Raw genomic sequence first — 19674 nt, forward strand, 5'->3', positions numbered from 1 at the left:
CAGGTGTGGTTTCTATTTAACTTAACAAGTGCTTTTATAATTTTCTGTAACTCAGTTTTTTAATCCTCACTCCTTTAGTGTAAATACACCTGTAATTATGTATCCTATACAATGTTTTTAAAAGCATTTTAGTCCTACTGTATTTTAATTAGCATCTGAAAAGAAGCATGGGGAAGGAAACTTTCTATAAAGATGTTGTACCATCCTAATTCCAGAGATTAAGGAAAGCTGTTGTCCATTTATGTTAAGAAAATATTCCAATTAACATTTATAGTTCTAATTACTATATTGGCATGATTAGGATTCAGTACTAGTTTGCTGGCACTTATCTAGAATCAGAGTTAGAAGAGATATCCAGGGTCATCTAGTCCAACCCCCTGCAGAATGCAGGAAATTCACAACTACCTGCCCATCCACAGTGACCCCAAATCCATGCCCAGATGATGCCTCCACACAAAACAAATACCAGAATCCCTGGCCAGTTTGGCCTACTCCAAACTCTAGGCATTCAGTAAATATTAAAACCAAGTACAATCATTCTGGACTATAAACTGCAGGGACTAGTTATATATCACAAAGAATGGAGCTGTATGCTATAATTGCTTTATTTTAACAAAAACCTAGATAACATACAGTGGCCATTTACAGATCGTTTTTACAGGAAATGACTGAACATCTACAAAAGTCTAAAAACTGTTGGAACAAGCTCACATAACTAGTCGAAATGAGACTCTTACTAGTTAAAAGGAAATTGCAAGGATTATACATATAGGTCAGGCAGATGCAATAAAGGAGCTGTATTCTTATCAGGCATAATATGTTAAAGCATCTGTGGAAACATAAAACAAAAGATAAATGGGATCTTTGGTGATTAGTAAGACTATACGCATCATCAAATAGCTAGCATCCAAGCAGAGTCCACACAAAATCTTGATGGATCCAATAAGATCTGTACTCAGAACTTTTCAGAATGAACCACAAAATACAAGTCTATTCTATACAATGCCAAACATGCAGCAGCCTACCAAAGATCAATAGCTATATATCCTCCACTAACTTTAAATGGAAGATGGCTACACTAATTAGCCTAACATAACAATGTCTGGAATCTGAAGGATGAAAGGAAAAACCATCACATGCCACTCTGATATTAGTCATTGTGAGCTGCAATTTTTATGACAAAGAGATTAATCTCTGACTAGAAATAACATGAAGCGGCCCTGTATGAAATCTTATGAATGCTGAGCTCATGCCATATGAAAATCTTTGTTTAAATGGGATTTAATAACTTGGCAATCACAAGTTATTTAATAGGTGAATTAGATAATGACTTGTAATGATGGTGGATATCAAAACAGCAACTTTGGCTTATAAACAAACTGTTACTGGCCAATCAAAAACCTCTTATAAAAGCTTGACAGTTTCACACCCGAAGAAACATTTATGGAACATGGAATGAGAGAAAAATTATGAGAAGCTTTGTTCCTTTTTAATATAATGAGAAGTGCAATTGGGACCCAGGAATCTACAGCCAAAGTTTCTCTTCATGTATTTGAGATGCCAAGAGCACCACGCGTAGGCAGGAATTACTTCTGCGTGTAAAGGGAAGTGACTGCTCTCTTGCCCTCTTATTAGGTGCAGCTCTTGCTGGTGATACCAAGTGCTACAAAAATATCAACATGCCAACCTGCACAAAAGGCTATTCATTATCTCCGAGAAACTAGTACCAAAAAGCAGTCGCCTGCCTGTGCAAGGATACAGTTTGCAACCATCTGGACCCCAGCTTGACTCATAATAAAATTACCAAGCAGTGAACTTCCATTACAAAATACAACAGTGTGTGTGTGTGTGTGTGTACGGCAGATTCAGTATCATAAAAACAATGGAATTGTTACTGCATCCATAACTGATCATGATTATTGCTGTTCAAAGGCAGTGAATACAATGATGAAAGGACACAGACTTTGTTCTTAAGACCTCAGATTCTAAATTAGCCATGAAGTTTTGTGTCGCTGATAAAAATCTACATGCAATATAGTTCCCATCTTTCTCAAAATCAGAAACATAATAATGTATCATCATGTCATAGTTCATAAAATACTGGGTATGTTTCCTTCAGAGATTATTGTGAAATTAATGGTACAGCATTCTGGGTGCAATGTCCACACATTTCAGCAGGACAAAAGTAGAAATTGCTAATATCTTTTATCTACAGGTTTCAAGGGCTTCTAGTAAAGTTACTCTAGCATGTAGTATCTACGTTGCAGCCCTTTATTTCAACAGAAAGTATTTTGAAATTCAACCTTGTTTGACATTTGCTACAATTTCTGGACAACATTTTCTATACTGCAAACAGTGTTTGCTCAGGAGTGAATGCTGAGTAATATATGCATAGCTAACACAACCATTTTTTTGTGCAAAATTCATAGTTACACACAGAACCCACAAATGCTCCAATAAAACTTACAATGAAGATTAAAATATATCTGGAAGGATTGCATGAAAGAGAATTGCAGGATACAATACAAAATGGTGAGATCGCAGCCAAATTCTACACATTTTGGTCTCACTTTCAGAACTGATTAAGTGCTATCTAGCTATTGTAAGTTGACACATTGCAACTAATACTTACCTGCTACATACTATATTAACTCTTTTCTAGAAATAAAACAGGGGTCATCATCACAATTGGGGTACTGCAACTAGTAGAAAAAACTAGGAAATCTGCAAATATGATTTCATATCAATGAGCTGGTTAGTACAGGGACCTACAGTTTACCAGCAATTATCTCTATAAAGCACGGGAGATAAAAATTACCTTGATCTATTAAATGCATACTAAGTATATTGTCAGTTGCTAGTTGCTATTAGTAACAGTGTATTTGAAACATTTTGAAAATGAAAATAAATTTTTCATATCCTATTAATAATAATCCAATGTCAGACATAAATGACCCTCTGAACAATCAGATAATTGCTATACTTTACAATGGATAGGAGGTAAATAGAAAATCATTTTAGGAAAGGCACATTTAAATAAGATTTCATACCTTAAATTCTTGAAAGAAAATACTGATGAAACAGAACTTCAGCAGACCACTCTGCTCATTTTGAAGGCAAGTAAATTTTGGTATGACCTTAGACGATGCTAGTAGAAGATGCTGTAATTGAAATGTGTTATGTCTTGAAACTCACTTGCCCCATAACCAGTTTTTAAGTGTGATTTCTACTATGGTATCTTACAGTCCATGACAAATGACTGCAGGGTTCTTTATATGGGCAAGAATATTTTTAGAAATTAGTTCAGGACTCAATGGACAAAACAATTCAACCTATGTTATGCCTTTCTTTTGTGGAGAAAGGGAACGACTGCATTACAGCAGTGGGGGAACATAATGTTATAAGGAAAGGGTTATAATCAACAAAATGCACTAAGGTCTTGCACATGTTCCATTTATTTCATTGAGGCTTTTACAGGCAGCAGTAGGTTGGGTAGATTGATCCCACATATGCCTGAAGGAAGGTGAATTAGTCTGCAAAACTACAGATGAATCTAAAGGAAAAATAGTTCATTTTTTAAAAAGTGAATGAAGGATATGTGAAAAAACAGGAAAGAAAAACATTTCATTATACACAAATGAAGTATCTATCATCAAAGATTATAAAGACTTTTGCATGCAGAGTGCAGACCCAGGAAAAATGGCAATAATTCAAGAGGATGGCTGTTAAAAGATTTAGGATGAACTGCTCCACCAAGTAATGTGCTGATTTAATATTTTAGCATAAGGAATTCTTTATTCAGCACTTCTTTTAAATAAAATTATTCAGGGCTAATACGCGATAGGTGAGTGACAAGAAAAATTTTTATGGGTATAATACATAACAGGATTACAAAACCTCTTATTTCTTGAGCTACTATTTTCTCCATTAAAGAAATTTCCATCAGTGTCTCAATATATCTCCTTAAATGGCACAATTTAGGTACTTATCGTTTATGTACAGTATATTTAGATCTATTTATATATAAATTACTTTGCAACCAAAAATACAAGCTCTTGGGAAATGACTATGGTGCTTGAAGATGAGCTTTGATGGGAAGGTTTCTGTGCAGCCATAGCAATGAAAGAGCTGGTTCTCTTTTATTTCTGGTTTAGCCCATGTTCACATAACCATTCGCCGAACTCCACATTCACAGCAGAATTTTGCAGATTCAACTGGGTATTTTGCTCCACATTCGTAACAGAATTTTGGTAGCTGGGCAGGTGAATTTCCCTCACTGCTTTTAGAGCTTCCTCCATTGACAGAAGATGAACAGTCTCCGCTTTCATATCCAGTCCTTCATCAAGTATTAAAAATTAAAAATGAACCATATTATAAGTTTATCTAAAGTAGTGTGAATAGTTCAAAACAATTAATGCATACTAATATTTTCCCATGGACTGTTTTCAAGAACAATTATTCTAAAAATGTTGACTTACAAAACCCTAAACTAAGCTAATTAACAATAACTAGTGTACTATGCACACGTTGGGGAGTGCAAGTTCAATAGATTAAAGTGGGTCTTCTATGTATTCTTATCTGTGCTACCAGAAATGAATACGGTTGGAACCAAATTAGCAGATACACATCAAACAGGATAACATCTAACAGTGGGCTTGATTTTGGCAAATCTCCTGAGAAGTAGGTTGCAAATGAGTATGCAGGAGAAAGGGGCATTGTGATGATTACAAAAGCAAAGTGAGAAAATAACAGCTGATTTCTAGATATCCCCTCATCGGAGTAGGATTCCCATTTCATCAGATGGCAGACATGCATCTGGTAAAAAGACAGACAAATTCTGCTTCTACATCAAGTTGCAGAGTAGGAAAGTGTCTTTCCTTCTCTTCCCACTTTCCCCTCTCTGCCTTTGGAAAAGGAACAAATTCTTCTCCTTTGTCTAGTAAATCATAGAATCATAGAGTTGGAAGGGACCTCATGGATCATCTAGTCCTACCTCCTGCACTATGCAGGACACTCACAACCCTATCGCTCATCCACCGTAGCCTGCCACCTCCTTAAGCACTCACAGAATCAACCTCTTCGAAGTTCCCTATCATGCCGTACACAAATACACAGTTGTACATATGTGCCTGATACTATGATTAATGATAGTATGATTAATGAAGATTATAACAAAATGAGTGTACCCCAGCAACTCTGAAAAACATAGAAATGGGAAAATAAGACAAACTGAGATGTTAATTCAGTTAAATCCAGTTAAGAGTTTGATATGTCGACTTTTTATATTGTGAGCCCTTCCACTCAGCACAGATTGAATATCATCCTCATATCCAGCTACATGAAGTCCCTGACTTACAAACGCCTATGTTATGAACAATCCACCTGTACTTACAAATGCAGCATTAGCATAGAAGGCAGCACCTTGGTGCCAGCCCAGGTACAGTGCAGCTGGTGAGGAGGAATATGGAAGCACTTCCTGTCCCTCCATCTATTCTTTGGGGTCCCATCTGGCAAGGGACAGGGTCTTTCCCAGGTCTGTCTTGACCTCCTGATCTGCAACTGCCCCTTTAAATCTTCACCCCAACCCCTTTAGCTGCTTTTGAAACTGGGAAACTTCTGGAAATCTTTTGATATTAGGTATGAGAAATTCAGACCCTCCTGAGAGCCAGTTTGGTGTAGTGGTTAGGAATGTGGACTTCTAACCTGGCATGCCAGGTTCGATTCTGCACTCCCTCACATGCAGCCACCTGGGTGACCTTGGACTCACCACAGCACTGATAAAGCTGCTCTGACCAAGCAGTGATATCAGGGCTCTCTCAGCCTCACCCACCTCACAGGTTGTCTGCTGTGGGGAGAGGAAAGGGAAGGCAACTGTAAGCCGCTTTGAGATTCCTTCAGGTAGAGAAAAGTGTCATATAAGAACCAACTCTTCTTCCTTTCCCCAAAGTGTGATCTTTGGTATACAGTTCTAAGCATTCACATTTCCAGGAAACAACAATTTCTTTTTTCCTTTCTGCTAGATTGTAAGTATTGTTACCCACCTGTTAGAGTAGCTTTCACTACCGTAACCTTTTCTTTTGTTTGCCATCATGCCCATGCCAGTGTTTCGTGCCACACCAGTAGGCACTCCTGTCCGTGATTTCATGGAGCCTCTACAAACACAGTATTAATGCAGTAAATTAGAAGGAACTCACACAATCCAAGAATTGAGATCCAGTCCAGTATCTACATACAAATGTTTTGGTGTGTGTTCTGTCCTGCTAAAGCATTCAAGATGCTACCAATGGACAAAGAACAAAGAAAAATGCAAATAAATAAATAATAAAAAAACAAACTCCTGCGTGCAGAACACTACAAAGGGCAGGGGATAGTAGCAGGAGACTGGATCATCTGGTCTATCAGAAAACATTTCCAACTTTCTTCAAGTAAATAAATTTCTCACTAATTGCTATTGGTATGCCAGTTACAGAGGCTGGTGCTGTTTAATGAGAATCACATGCCACCCTGAACAAAGATGAACCCCTGTTGTTTTTCTTCAAGTCAAGAGATGGGATAGACCAGTCATTTGGCCCTTCAAAAGCAGCATCAAGCACTGTATCAGCAGCCTGTTGTAGGTGAAATTATACAGATTGACAAGAGTGGATCCTTGTCTCCAAGAACTTGCCTACTGAGACAGAGAGCTATTGCTTGTGGGTCTGAACAGTGAGGAATGCATAAATATGAATGTGCATGCAGGCCACTCTTAATACACAAATAGGGAAACAACTCTGTTTCTATGATGCCACCTACAGGAATACTCATGAACTGCAGCCTTCTTTGAAACAGGAAGCAGTTGACACATTTTTAATTATATTAGGAAACCTTTAAGCACCCTCTGGCAACTCTTCAGCTCCCAATCATTCCATAATGTATCACAAACAGGAATTTGTTCTGTGAGCAACTTGTCTTGGCAAAGGAGTAAGTATCACACTTCTTATGTGATAATACAGGGCATGTGAACCATTGTAGCATCACCTGTTTTGGTTCAGATACAGAGTTCTATCTAGAGGATTATTATTATGCTAGATTGGGGAGGAGGGGGTTGAAGAACTCTGTGGATGGCCTCTCCCTCCCCCAGGACCTGGAAAGGCTGCAGACCGGAGGCCCCTGTGAAAGGAACCCACTGGCAGGGGCAGCTCTTACACAGCAGGGATCTGCAGCCTCTGAGGGAAGTGGAAAGAGGTGGGGGATAGAAGGCGAGTGGCTGGCTGATGGACAGACAGGCAAGCCAATTGGAGGAGAAGGCACTCAGGGGTGGGACAACCACCCTGAGTGGGTGTTAAGCGCTGAGTGGCACTTAAGCCATGAGATACACTCCTCCTCCAAGGCCTTACCAGAAATATATTATGTGGAACAGATTATCTGATACAGCCTTTCTCAACTTTTTTAGCACTAAGAAACCCCAGAAACATTCTTCAGGCCTTGAGAAACCCCAGAAGTGGTACAATCATGCAGAATATGGTTGGAAAGCATAGCTGTGTACATGCCCACCTGGGGACCCTCCGCTTCCCACCCCCTCCAGGCCCATCACTGACCATTTGGTGTGTGTGTGTGGGGGGGGGCAATCAACATGACCATATATTGTCATATCACCTGATAAATGTTTAACACATTTTAAAAATATATTAAAAATGAATTATCTCCCACCCAATTCAAGAGACTCTTCCAGGGCCATCAAGAAACTCCAGGGTTTCAAAGTACCCAGGTTGAGAAAGCCTGATCTGATAACTCACTTTGCGCATACAAAATTAATTGTGCACTTACCCTGTTTGTGGACTTGTTGTCTTCAGTGAGTTTTTATGAGCTGGAGATGAGCTCTGCATTTTACTTCCCACAGGTCCACTCGTAGATAATATTTTATTTGCGGGTGTACCTTTTGATGCAAGCATGAAAACATTTTTTCTAATACTTTGGTTTTTTTTTACTGTCTTCACAAATGGCCAACTGAGGTTTAAAGAAATGAAGGACCAAATCAGGCACAAGAGAATGCCCATTAAGTGATCCTGGAATTCCCTTGAAATAGCCTCTTGGGCCCAGGATCACTGGGAAGGACTTGTGTCTAAGTGGGAATTTAAAACCAGGTTGCCCCTCGCCAAAGTCCCACACCCTATCTACTGAACCATGCTAGCTCTTTTTCTGAAAACTTTAATTTACTGGAATCTTAAATTTAGTATCTTTGCAAGGTAGCAATTAATACATTTAAGTTAGACTTGCAAAATTTAAAAATCCATCTAATCACATTTCTGTGCTTTACCCCAGCATTCTGGTCTCTCCTACTCTACCACTGTGGTTTGCTGCTACCCAAAGAGCACCCCTGCTTTTTCTATATCCTTAAATGACCAAAAACGACATGTAGTTTGCACAAGACAGTTTGTATGTTTCTGTACTCCGATACACCTCTCCCAGCTGTTTTCCGCCATATAATTTGCCTGCATACGCTGAGACTTAACAAGGACGTACCTAAAGCTCGTGAGCCCCACATGCACCCCACTCACAAAGGACCCTATTTGAAATCGTTGAATTTACAGAAGTGACACCAAAGCCTAAAATTACCAGGATGTCATATGAGTATTTTAATATTGGGTCTTACTAGAACTGCCCTGTGTTAATACTCATGCATTCCTCACAAGTAACATCAAATCACATCTGTGATATTTTTCAGTATTACTTGGCTGTGGCAAACGCGAGGAGGCTGGTGATGTTATCCCTGTGGAAGGCATCTTCTTTACAGACGGTGACTTGTACTAAAATAAACAGAAGAACAGATCAAATCACTCTTAAATTAAAGTCAGAAAGGACACTGGAAGATGCATTTGGCTCCCTTTTCTAAATAGCAACCCAGAACAGACTGGGACTAAAAGGTGCGAATGAGAGATTAAATTTTTCTACATTAACTGTTTTCACAATCACAAATGCCACCTCCCCCAGCTGTGCCCCCCCGCCCCCAAAAAAAGTGTAACATATAATTTGCCTGCAAGCAGAAAATTGAGACAGGGAAAATGGTGTCAGAAGATAAAATTAAAAACCCCTCCCCTCTCCTACAATCTAAATCAAGGTATCCCACAGCTATTTAAGATCGAAAGATGTGCTGAAAATCCAGTCATACATCTTTCAGTGTTTCGTCCAGTTCAATCCTCAGATTAATTAAAGACTAATGCATTTGGTATGTGTTTGTCTGCATTTCAGTCCCATTTACTGAAACAATAAATAATCTCCACTTTCTCACCAAATGTATACAAAAGTCTCCCACCCTCCTATCCCCCGGAGAAAGCCTAGCCTTTTCAGATTCACTACTGTATCTCATTCCATACTGAGCCACAATTATATGATTACTATATCCACAAAATAGAACAAGAGATAGATGAGATTTCTCTGCAAACCTGAAAGTTGTTCCAGGCTGATAGAAAACTAAAATCTACAAGAACAAAAACCCAGGGGATTAACCCCCCCCCCTCCCCAGCACCTGAAGTGTTAAGGGAAGAATGCCCCTGCTGTGCTTTCAGTGACTGCATTGGGTTTGCTAGGCAAACACAACAATACGGCATCCTATGATAAAGAGGACAGCACTGCAAGACAAGCAGTAATCTTCAAGTGAATTTTATCATCTCGTCATTATTTGTTTGCTTGTTTTCAAATTTCTTCAATGAATACAGTCAATATTAATAAAGTAGTTCATAGAAAACTTACATTTTCTTTTCAAAACAATGCAGTCAGAACCCATACAACTGTTATTTGTCTGCGTCCTTCTACATTTGTTTCCCTTTTATAATGCCTCAAGCTTCAAGAAGATTTTTTACTTTAAAACCTGGGACTTGACCAATGAACAGGGAGAAAACCTTCAGTTCAGAATGGTAGCATAATTTACCTGGGGTCTAGTAGGAAGCTTCCCTTTAGCATCAGTAACTGCTTTCCCTTTATTAGGAATACGTGCTGCTTGTTCTTTGCAGAAATTTATGTGTCGATCAGCTGCACTTTCATTAAATCTTCTCTGGCAATATGGGCACTGGATATAATCTAAATTCAACAACAATCCATGAGCCACAACACAACAAAACATGAATTCATTGATTTCTTTTTAACTCTGACTTTTGGTGTAGACTAGATCCATGAAACAGCAATTATAACATACCCTGAACCTACGTGCCAGGAGTGAAGGCAGTACCAAAGCTTACTATCAGCTTACTCATAAACTGGAGAAGTGCTTCTGAAGATGACGGAATCACATGGAGTATCTCCTAGAGGTAAACTGGCCTCCAGACTATTTAGAAATTTAAAGATAATAGTCAACATTTTGAATGGCATCAGCCAATGAAATGACTGGGGAAATATAACATTAGCAGATTTTGTAAAAAAAAAAACAAAAACAAAAAAAAAAAACAGTGGCCAGGTCACAGTTCCCCAGGACGGGGCAGAACTGGCAAATCAGCTGAAGGCAGGAAAAAGTGATCCTGAGCTGATACCATCTTGTGCTGCAATGCTGGGTCCAAGAGCACCCTTTATTCTTCCAAGGGGACTGTGACTCCTAGAACATGCAACCCATCTGATCCTAGAGAGTGGGCTCAATTGTCATCTCTTCCTCCTTGTTTGAATTGAGACAAGGATTATTGTGCGCAAGTGTAACTTTTGCTTAACAGTAGCATCGTTTCCATGTGACATTTTTATATCATCGAAACACCTATTAGCAGAGCATGTATGCCAAGGAATTAACAATGGCATGGGATGCATGTCCCTTTCTAGAATAGACATGCACACATCCTTCTATCAACAAAGTGAAACAGGAATGACTTGGTGATGGACTTTTGTGAGAAGAAAAGGCAAAATAGAACTAGGAGAATAAATTTCAAGGCAGGACTATATTCTGAGTTGTGTGTGTAAACACCAAGAACCAAGGAATCCAAATTCTACAGCGTGCATAAATCATGAAATCACTTTCAGAATTCTCTAAATTTGTGTAACATTTAAAAACTGGTCTATCTTGCATCATTTCCTGTGGTTTTATTCATCTTGACAAGGTCAAGGATATAGCACTGATGCTTCACCTCCAAGCACTGCTGATCTTATTCTTGAGTTTTTCTGGGTTCAGGCATTTTTAAAGACATTTACTAAACACTTACAAAGATTATCCTCATAGCCACAAAGACTGGACACTTCATAAAAACATTAAAGTCAATTCTTCTGGTACTGAATTCTGTATCTGACACTACAGTCTACACTTCCCCTACAGTTCTGCTAGTCCAAGATATACACGCCACCCTATCATCCGTTGCTAAATGAAATGTTTTAAAATTTTAAAAGAAGTGCAAAGAATTCACAAAATGTCCTGTTGATCTGTGTTGGACTGCATGTTATTAAAGTCACACTCAGACCAGACTTAAGAGACTTTGGAGGGAAAAGAGGGTATGTCAAGATATTATCCAAAGTAATATTGTTTGGCTAGCTAGATCTTTCATTTCTTCAAAAGTGCTTATGCTTTTCTCTTTCTCACCACACACATCTTTAGCAACTCACATTACTTGCCTGGATCATAGGATGGTGGTGGTGGTGGTGGTAGTTTACCACCTTCTTTAAGAACCTGATCAACTCCTTTGGCTGCTCGTATTGCTGCAATGAGTTCCTCATGTTTTCGTCTCCAATTTGATGGCTTCTTTGGCGGATCTGGCTAAGAAGGCAATAAGGAAAAATACACATTTATGTTTTGATACAAATGTATTTCTCAGTTCTGTAACCAATATTACATTAGAACCAATAAATATAAAATTCTGTCTACACTGCAAAGTTGGTGCTCCCTCAGAAAGAAGATAATATCTACAAACCTTATACTTGATATGGATGTTCAAACACCTGTTGGTAATTTATTTACCCACAGGCTTTGGCTGTTTGCAACCTATTTCAGTCTATTTCCAGCAATCAGAATCTGACTGCCAGCAGATGAGAGATCAGCCAGGAGCCAACTTTAGATCGCCAGCTGGGGAAATTTCACTGTGTACCCAGCAACTAAGTACTTGGAGGGGAGGGGGCAAAATTAGAAGAAGATTCTCAGCTGACTGCAGGTATCAACTAGAAGCTGGACTCTTTTGCTCTCCCAGATTGCAGTGTTTGATGTATCCCAGGCTTGATGAGGTACAGAAAACTGGAGTAGAGTATCAGAAGCCCAGCCAATGCTCTTTCTCTCATTCCCACCTCAGACTATCAGCTGCACCCAAGGTGTATTTGTGTAGGGAGAAAAGGATGTTTGTTTCTCTCAGCTGGACAATCACAGGTTGAACTGAGGAGTGATGAAGTGAAGCAAAGCAAAAGCAAAAAGTAAAAGGCGCAAAGCAAAGCAAAGTGAATTGGCTAGTTCAAGCTGGTCGGTTTTGCTTCTCCCCAGCTAGAAGCAGGGGAAAGTGAAATGGACCACTGAAATAGCTGGCAGCAATTCTAACTTAACAGCTTGGTGGGTATGCCCATAAGCTGTTAGGTTTGAATGGTTTGTAGCCATTTAAGCCATCTATTTCATTTCCCTCTGCTTCATAATGGGGGGGGGGGGGCAAAACCAACAGTTTAAATGTCTTGCAGCAGTTTAAACCTAGCAGCTGATAGGTGTTCCACCTTGCTCAGGTGCTAGATTTAAATGGTCCAAACCCCCTGAAACCAACTCGGAAAAGTCTGGGAAACATTTGAGATGCCCCCACCCACCTCAGTTTGGAGGGCATGTACTGGGCAAAATTCATGATGAATTTTGACTTGTGAACCAGTTTGCACCCATCCTTAATCCTAACCTATGTAGTTCAAGATGACAATTTATTAAAGGTGGGGGCAGAAAAGCAATCCATGCCCTCACCCCACCCCTATTTAGAGTTAGGACTGAGAACAGGACCAGGTCACCACCCCCAAAGCTTCCAGTTTGGAATCCAGAGGACAAAAGCAGAGCACTTTTGTTCACCTGCAGACTAAGCCATCAACCCATTTTGTCAGTTAGGTGTTTCCTCTCCACCACAAACTGATGCACTGGCTGTAGATAATCTGAGCTATATTGTTCATATTCTCTACAGCCAGATTGCGCCTGTTCTCCACACCCTAAGCATCTACCTGTGTTTCGGCCTTGCAGGAATAGACTGAGAAGCTTGGGTGGAGGGGAGGAGAACGTACAAAAAAAACAGCTATTATCAGCTGAACATTGGCTTTTGATCTCCACCTCCACACTTTTCATGAGATCCCTACAAGGCCTGCGGGGATCAGGAAGATGTTTGGGAGGCAGTTTCTGTTTGGAGCAATTTGAGTTGTTCATCTTGAATTGAACAGGTTGGGTGAATAGTGCATCAGGGTTTGGGAGAGCTGATCATGCACACAAAATTTACAGCATTGCTAATATTAAGCTATGAGAGCAGTTGTGACAGAAACATAGAAGCCATGTTGCTAATATTTCAACAGACATTACTGATTTTCAAATGCAAGATTTTCATGCCCAAGATAAAAGAAGTTCAACTGTTTTCAAGTACCACATGCCAGATTAATCACTATACTCTCCCTGTCTACTAGTTTTATCATCTTGCTGTTGTTAGGACAGAATGTTTCCCATTCTTTGGGAAATATGCCTGGGCTTTCAATCATAATTTGATGCATAATACAGTCTTATTTAGCAATATTAAATCAACCCTTGTGGGTATAACAGTAAACAAGCTTCTGACCAATAGTGATCTACCATGTATGCCATTTTCCGTGCAACCTGAAAACTTGTAAATCATCAGAAATGGGTTCAGTTTAAGCAAAGTAATTTCTGAGTAGCAACACTACTTAGAATCAAATAGAAACTTTTTTTTTCTCTTCACTGTATTTTAGAATTTTCCTTGACACACGATCTGGGTTCAACAGAAAATATCAAATATATGAAATACTCACAGTAACGCCTGGCCCTGCAATAGATCTTGGCTGCAACTATTTAAGGAAAAAAGGCCCTTCAGTATGTGCTTCTGAAGAGTCTCATGTTGTATAAACAGCACAACTTAAATTCAGATATAACATAATAATCCTAAGGGTTTAATACTGAAAAAGAAGTAAAGTGGGAATTACTTTTGAATAAATATGTTTAACATCAGGCTGGCTAAATTTTTACTCATGTATTTCACGTATTTCAAAAACAGCATATTTTTTCAGTCAATAAACTGATTCAATATATATTTCATAACTGACTATATGAATAAAGTTTCACTGAAGCCATAACATGCATGCAACCCAAATGCATTATCCATGCCTATCAAATATTGTCACATTCCAGCATTCCTGTACCTACCCGTGGTTTTAGAGGTTTTACTGTGGAAATATCCGTTCCCTCTGCTCTCTGTCTGCTGGAGTCAAATGCTTTTCTTTTCCTAGTAGCAGTTTTTTGGCAAATAGGAACATGTTTTTTCTGTTAGAAGGGGGGAAAAGAAATGCAAGTTCAGATTAAGAATGAGCTCCCCCCCCCCGCAATCACTTCCAAATTACTAGCTATCCATATCATTAAAAATGATCAAGGAAATAGGCCTTATATATTTGTTCATGTACATTATCATTCTACTTTATCCTGATTAAGCAAGTCTAACCAAGTTCAGAAGAAATAAAAGCATCACTTGAATGTATGACTCCTCAGAATGGAAATTAAACACTACTTAGTATTAATAATTTCTACTTTTCCAGCCCGGGCAGCTGCCTGGCTAACCACATGTCATCTTAAACCATGCCCCTCATGATTGGTAAAACCAGTGGTGAGAAGATTTGGGTCCCTCTCCAGGAAATTATCAACCTGCCCCTGAACTCAGGTACATTCCTAAAAAGATTAAAAGAGTCTGTGGTTAGGGGACTTAAAAAAGGGGGGGGGGGGTCTGGATTCTTCTGACTCTGCCAGTAATCGCCTAGTTTCACATTAAGTGTTCTGGGATATGGTGACTGATCAAGCAGTTAGCTACAGGGTTTCCTGGAAGAAACGTCAGCACTTGTTCCATTCCAATCCGGCTTCTGGCCTACCCATGGGGTAGATACAGCTCTGGTCATCCTGACAGATGACCTTTGGAGAAAACTAGGTCCAGGTGGGTCAGTGCTGTTTTTATCAGATCTGGTGGCAGCATTCGACACCATTAATCACAAAATTCTGACCTACCACGTACTCAGCATAGGGATACAGGGTAAAGCCTTTAAATGGCTGCAATCCTTCTTTCAACGTCGGTGAGAGAGGGCAATGTCCAGTTGGAGCACCTCCCAGCATCAGGACCTCACTTGCAAGACAGAGCTGTTCCACCAGACCTATGGTCAAAATCCTGATGAACCACCAAGAAATACTGGCCTCACCACTGGAAACTGAAGGCAGTAACATCCTTCAAAGAGCTGCCCCCCTCCCCCAATATAGATGTTAAATTGCCCCCTAGTTGGGGGCAAATCGAATTATAAAAGGTTTTATTGTTCTATGATTTTATACTTTATACCTTGTTTTGCTACCCTCCCTGAGCATCTAGGAAGGGCAGGTTATAAGAATATTTATTATTTTCTTTATTTTACAAACATGCTCCCTCTAGATGGAAGTCAACCACTTTTCAACTCACAAGTGCATTTGGAAAAAAAGTCCTCCCACAGATTTTGCATGGTAACAAATCTTCAGTTTGCACTGTACTTCCATTACCTTAAAAAAAAAAACAGACTCAAAATTATCCCACACATTGCAACAAAGCAATTTCATCATTCTTCACTAAACCAGAGATGTTAGTCTACATACTTGTTCAATATACGCATAAATGAGTACATCTAACTCATGTACTAAACACCACTAAGCAATGGATGAAGTGGTTTATAAAGAGAGCATGACACTATGGGAAGATAGTCACTTAAGAGTAACCTATGGAACTAAACTCCTTGAGAGTCTTATTACTAGTTGGGTTCCTGATTCCTTCACTGAAATTCTATGGCTCTACATACGTAAACACTGGCGTTGAAGGGCAAAATTTCCTACATCTTAAAACAGAAAATAACAACAGTGACTATTTCTAGGAGCAATCTCCTAGTGTTAAATTTTAAAGTTAAATAGTAACTAAATTAGTTTTGAATATATCCAGAATTACAACTGTTTTCAGAATTTATAATTCTAATCCTGATTTATAAACTCATCTAGGAGTAGAAAGCTTTCAATGACGTTTTCATCTAGAACCACATTATATGATCTATTCCTGTGTTCAAGAGATTTATCTTCATTCATATCTTTAAAAATAATTTTAGTTACAGCTGCTTAGGAAAGTTTTGTCTGCAAGCAAATGTTTAAATATTGCCATTAGCTGACAATTAACTACACAATGTACATTTTCCCAAAGACCCAAGTAAGGTACGGTGGTATATTCTGGGAACCTATGCCTCCCAGGTAAGTTTGGGGTCCATTTGGTGCATGGGTAGAAAATGCTTTAGTTTTCCCCTACTCATTAGACAACCTGGGGGTGCATTATTTGTCCCTCTGTGCTCCAGCTGTATTTTCAGCCTCTTTTCCATAGCTGAGACACAGATCTGCCAGATAAATCCGGGGCATCTGGTCCACTTGTCTTCCTGCTTAAGATGGCTTCAACAGAGGTCACCATGGCATGACATTTGGCCTCAGCAAATTCTTCCGGGTGATGGCTCAAATACACCAATAAGCTTGAGTATTAAACGGCAACCTCCATTCTCACTAAGACCCATTATGCACGGGGGTTTTAGCGCACATTCAGGGTGGAATGGCGGTGACTAAAATCACCAATAACGCAGTGCCGGCTGCAACCGGCCGCAGCTTTGGTGCATGCTGCCGAAAAAGCCGCGTTCACGAAATGCGGAAGAAAGCGCAGCTTCCGGGTGACCGGGGCGCAACCAGAAGCGGCGCCCGGATCGCCGCGTGCATAATCGGTTACTCTGGGTTTTGCCGCCCCGTGCATAACTGGTGTGCGTCGCGTCTTCCCCCTCCGCGTTTTCCATGTGACCCGAAATCGCTGTTTCGGCGGCCGTGCATAATGGGCCAAAGTGTCAAACGACAACACTTGTACTGTACTTGGGCGAGAGGGATGTATCATCTGCTAGGCCACAATACCAAACAAACATCAAGAAAGCAGCTCTTCAGGCTTTATTCAAATGTAAGAGGCTTGCAAAAGGTATATAATGTATTAAAGCAACAACACTGAATGGTTCTCTTTCATGCCCTTTCAAAACATTAAGATGAATGGAAGGAACATGGACCGGAGCCCCACCAGATGATCTAAAGCAGTGAAAGATAGAAGGTAAACCAATCTACCAACAAATCACCTTGTGTTGCTGGGAATCTTGCAAATGCTACCCAACTGGATAGATTTGAGTAAGACCAACAACATGCAAGAGCACAGATTCATGATGAAACATGAGGCCATAGCTAGTTTAAGTTTACAAACTGGTGAACCATAGGAATTCTACGAAAACAGAAAAACCAAACAGAACCATATGAGCTAGAAATCAGCCCAGCCCTGGTGAATGAGAACAGACTCGTATGGGAATGTGTCACAGAAAACTTCTCTCAAGAAAATAAGGCTCCTCAGACAAAGCCACTACTGTTAAGACTAGTACAGTGTGTCAAAAACACAAAACAAAATTCTTTTCTTCTTCTTTTTATCCTTTAGTTGGCGATTGGTTGAGAAGGTAGGCCTCTCATACACTGCTGTAGGTGCCGCTGGATTTTTTGCCTTGTTTATGTTTCCACTCTTGGCAATTGCTGGCAGTAGTTTTGGCCATATGGAAAGTTAATCGCTGGTTTCCAAGGTCTTCCTCGATCTGTTTAAGCCATGTTTTCTTTGGTGCCAGTCATTGGATCTTCCATTCAGTTGGTCATTCTCACCAGAGTTCATGAGGCATCTGCTGGTGTTCATTCTACAGACATGGGCAAACCATTGCAGTATGTACATTTGGATTTGTTCTTTAATTTGCAGCTGGTTGTCACATTTTGTCCAAATTGTCTCATTTCGATCATGATCACATGGACCAATTATGCATGGGGCAGAAAGGCCGGGCTGGCGGAGGCAGAGCAGCAGGGCTAATCCCTAAATACACACGACATTGCTGCCATCCTGGCGCCTTCCTGGACCTGGCCCGAATAAGGCCCTCGGATGGCCCGCAGCAAGGGAACACAGATTCTTCTGTGTTCCTTCTGTTGCCACAGCTGCCATCAGAGGCTAGGCCAGGGCAGACTGTGCACACAGGAAGAGCTGGGTCTGGGAGGCCTGGCTTCTCCCTGTGCTACAGTGACCAGGGAGAGACCAGAACAGCACCACCCAGCTCCACGGAGTTGCATGGTGCTGTGGGGTCAACTGGGGCTTTGTGCTCTCTTTTGCAGGAAGGTGGGATTATGGTCTCCTGCAATCCTACTTTCCTGTTAAATAAAAAACCCTCATCACCCCCCCCCCCCCTAGTAAACTGTTGTGCTGCGGAAGTTTGCATGCACACAGAACCTCATACCTTGAATAAAACATTGTTGGTCTTAAAGGTTCCACTGGACTCTACATTTGTTCTGCTGCTTCAGACCAACCGGCTCTAACCTGAATCTAAGCAGATATCTTGAATTTTTATCCCTGGAAGATGTGCTTCCTAGTTCCCTACTGTACAATTAATGGAATTGTTTAGTTTGCCTACACATATGGTTAATTTTGAGAGAATATGTTTTAAAACTAACTTTCATAAATAGATGCTTCTAGGATTACCGTATTTGCCGGCGTATAAGACGACTGGGCGTATAAGACGACCCCCCAACATTTCCACTTAAAATATAGAGTTTGTTACATTACATTACAGTACTATGGGCCACTATGGGCAGCTATGTCTATCCCAACTGAAGTGCACCCGGCGTATAGGACGACCCCCCCACTTGGAGGCATGTTTTTCAGGGGGGAAAAGTAGTCTTTACGCCAGCAAATACTGTAACTTAATATTAAATGAAAAACATTCTTTCAAAAGTCAAATGAATGATAGTGCCTCTCAGCTGATCTAGAGGCACTTGTTATGTGCTCACGGAAGATTGGTCCTAGATAGTATTGTAGAATACACAACAATTAGTGCTCATTGTTGGAACCCCAGCAGCACTATATTTCCTTTCAGTGTTCCTATCCTTCCACTATTGCTCTTGGCAGATGCCCAGCTGACTGCAATTGTATTTGCCCCAAACAAATAATCTGATTTGAAACAGAATAGTTTCTTATTTCCTTCTGTATTTCAACTGAACTACTGAAGAGGGGGGAGGGGAGGAATTCTTCCAAATGGTTGGCAAGTGTGGGTACAGAGATAGACCTGTTCTTTTTACTATACTCTCTCCGTTACTGATAAAAGATGCATGCTCTTTAACAAAAAGTCTGAACAATGACTTTTGCGAGCAGATATCTTTACTTTGTAACTCAAGGCTATAACAAGAAAATTTTAAACTCCAGCTATCTGAAATAATAGCTTTAAGAGCCAAGGGCGTGTGTCTCTGGCCAGGCCTGACATATATCTGGAGTAAACCAAAGCACATTTTAAAATGTTATACCTGGCAACAGTATACATCTCCATCTGCCTTCTTTGCTTACCAACAGATTGCAAAGTAGAATCTTACTCTACAGCAAGCATCATATAAATACTTGTTCAGTATGCTCATAATTAATGGCATAACTTCTA

General features: G+C 40.0%; 1 protein-coding gene across 3 annotated transcripts in view; it reads right to left on the reverse strand.

The window, feature by feature from the left end:
• Positions 1-589: 589 nt before the first annotated feature.
• ZC2HC1A (zinc finger C2HC-type containing 1A) overlaps positions 590-19674 on the reverse strand; it is a 29535-nt gene continuing 10450 nt past the window's right edge. For 2 of the 3 annotated variants that reach the window (XM_077352076.1, XM_077352074.1), the window contains 9 exons: positions 15597-15673; positions 14312-14428; positions 13921-13956; positions 11557-11698; positions 9905-10053; positions 8708-8783; positions 7804-7912; positions 6042-6152; positions 590-4336 (listed from right to left, as the gene is read on the reverse strand). In XM_077352076.1, the coding sequence (XP_077208191.1) occupies positions 4162-4336; positions 6042-6152; positions 7804-7912; positions 8708-8783; positions 9905-10053; positions 11557-11698; positions 13921-13956; positions 14312-14428; positions 15597-15673 (992 nt within the window). In that variant the 3' untranslated portion in view covers positions 590-4161. The remainder of the gene's footprint in view (positions 4337-6041; positions 6153-7803; positions 7913-8707; positions 8784-9904; positions 10054-11556; positions 11699-13920; positions 13957-14311; positions 14429-15596; positions 15674-19674) is intronic. The other variant, XM_077352075.1, reaches the window with a different exon arrangement.

Source organism: Paroedura picta, chromosome 9, assembly GCF_049243985.1.
Source record: "Paroedura picta isolate Pp20150507F chromosome 9, Ppicta_v3.0, whole genome shotgun sequence".
Taxonomy (NCBI): Eukaryota; Metazoa; Chordata; class Lepidosauria; order Squamata; family Gekkonidae; genus Paroedura; species Paroedura picta.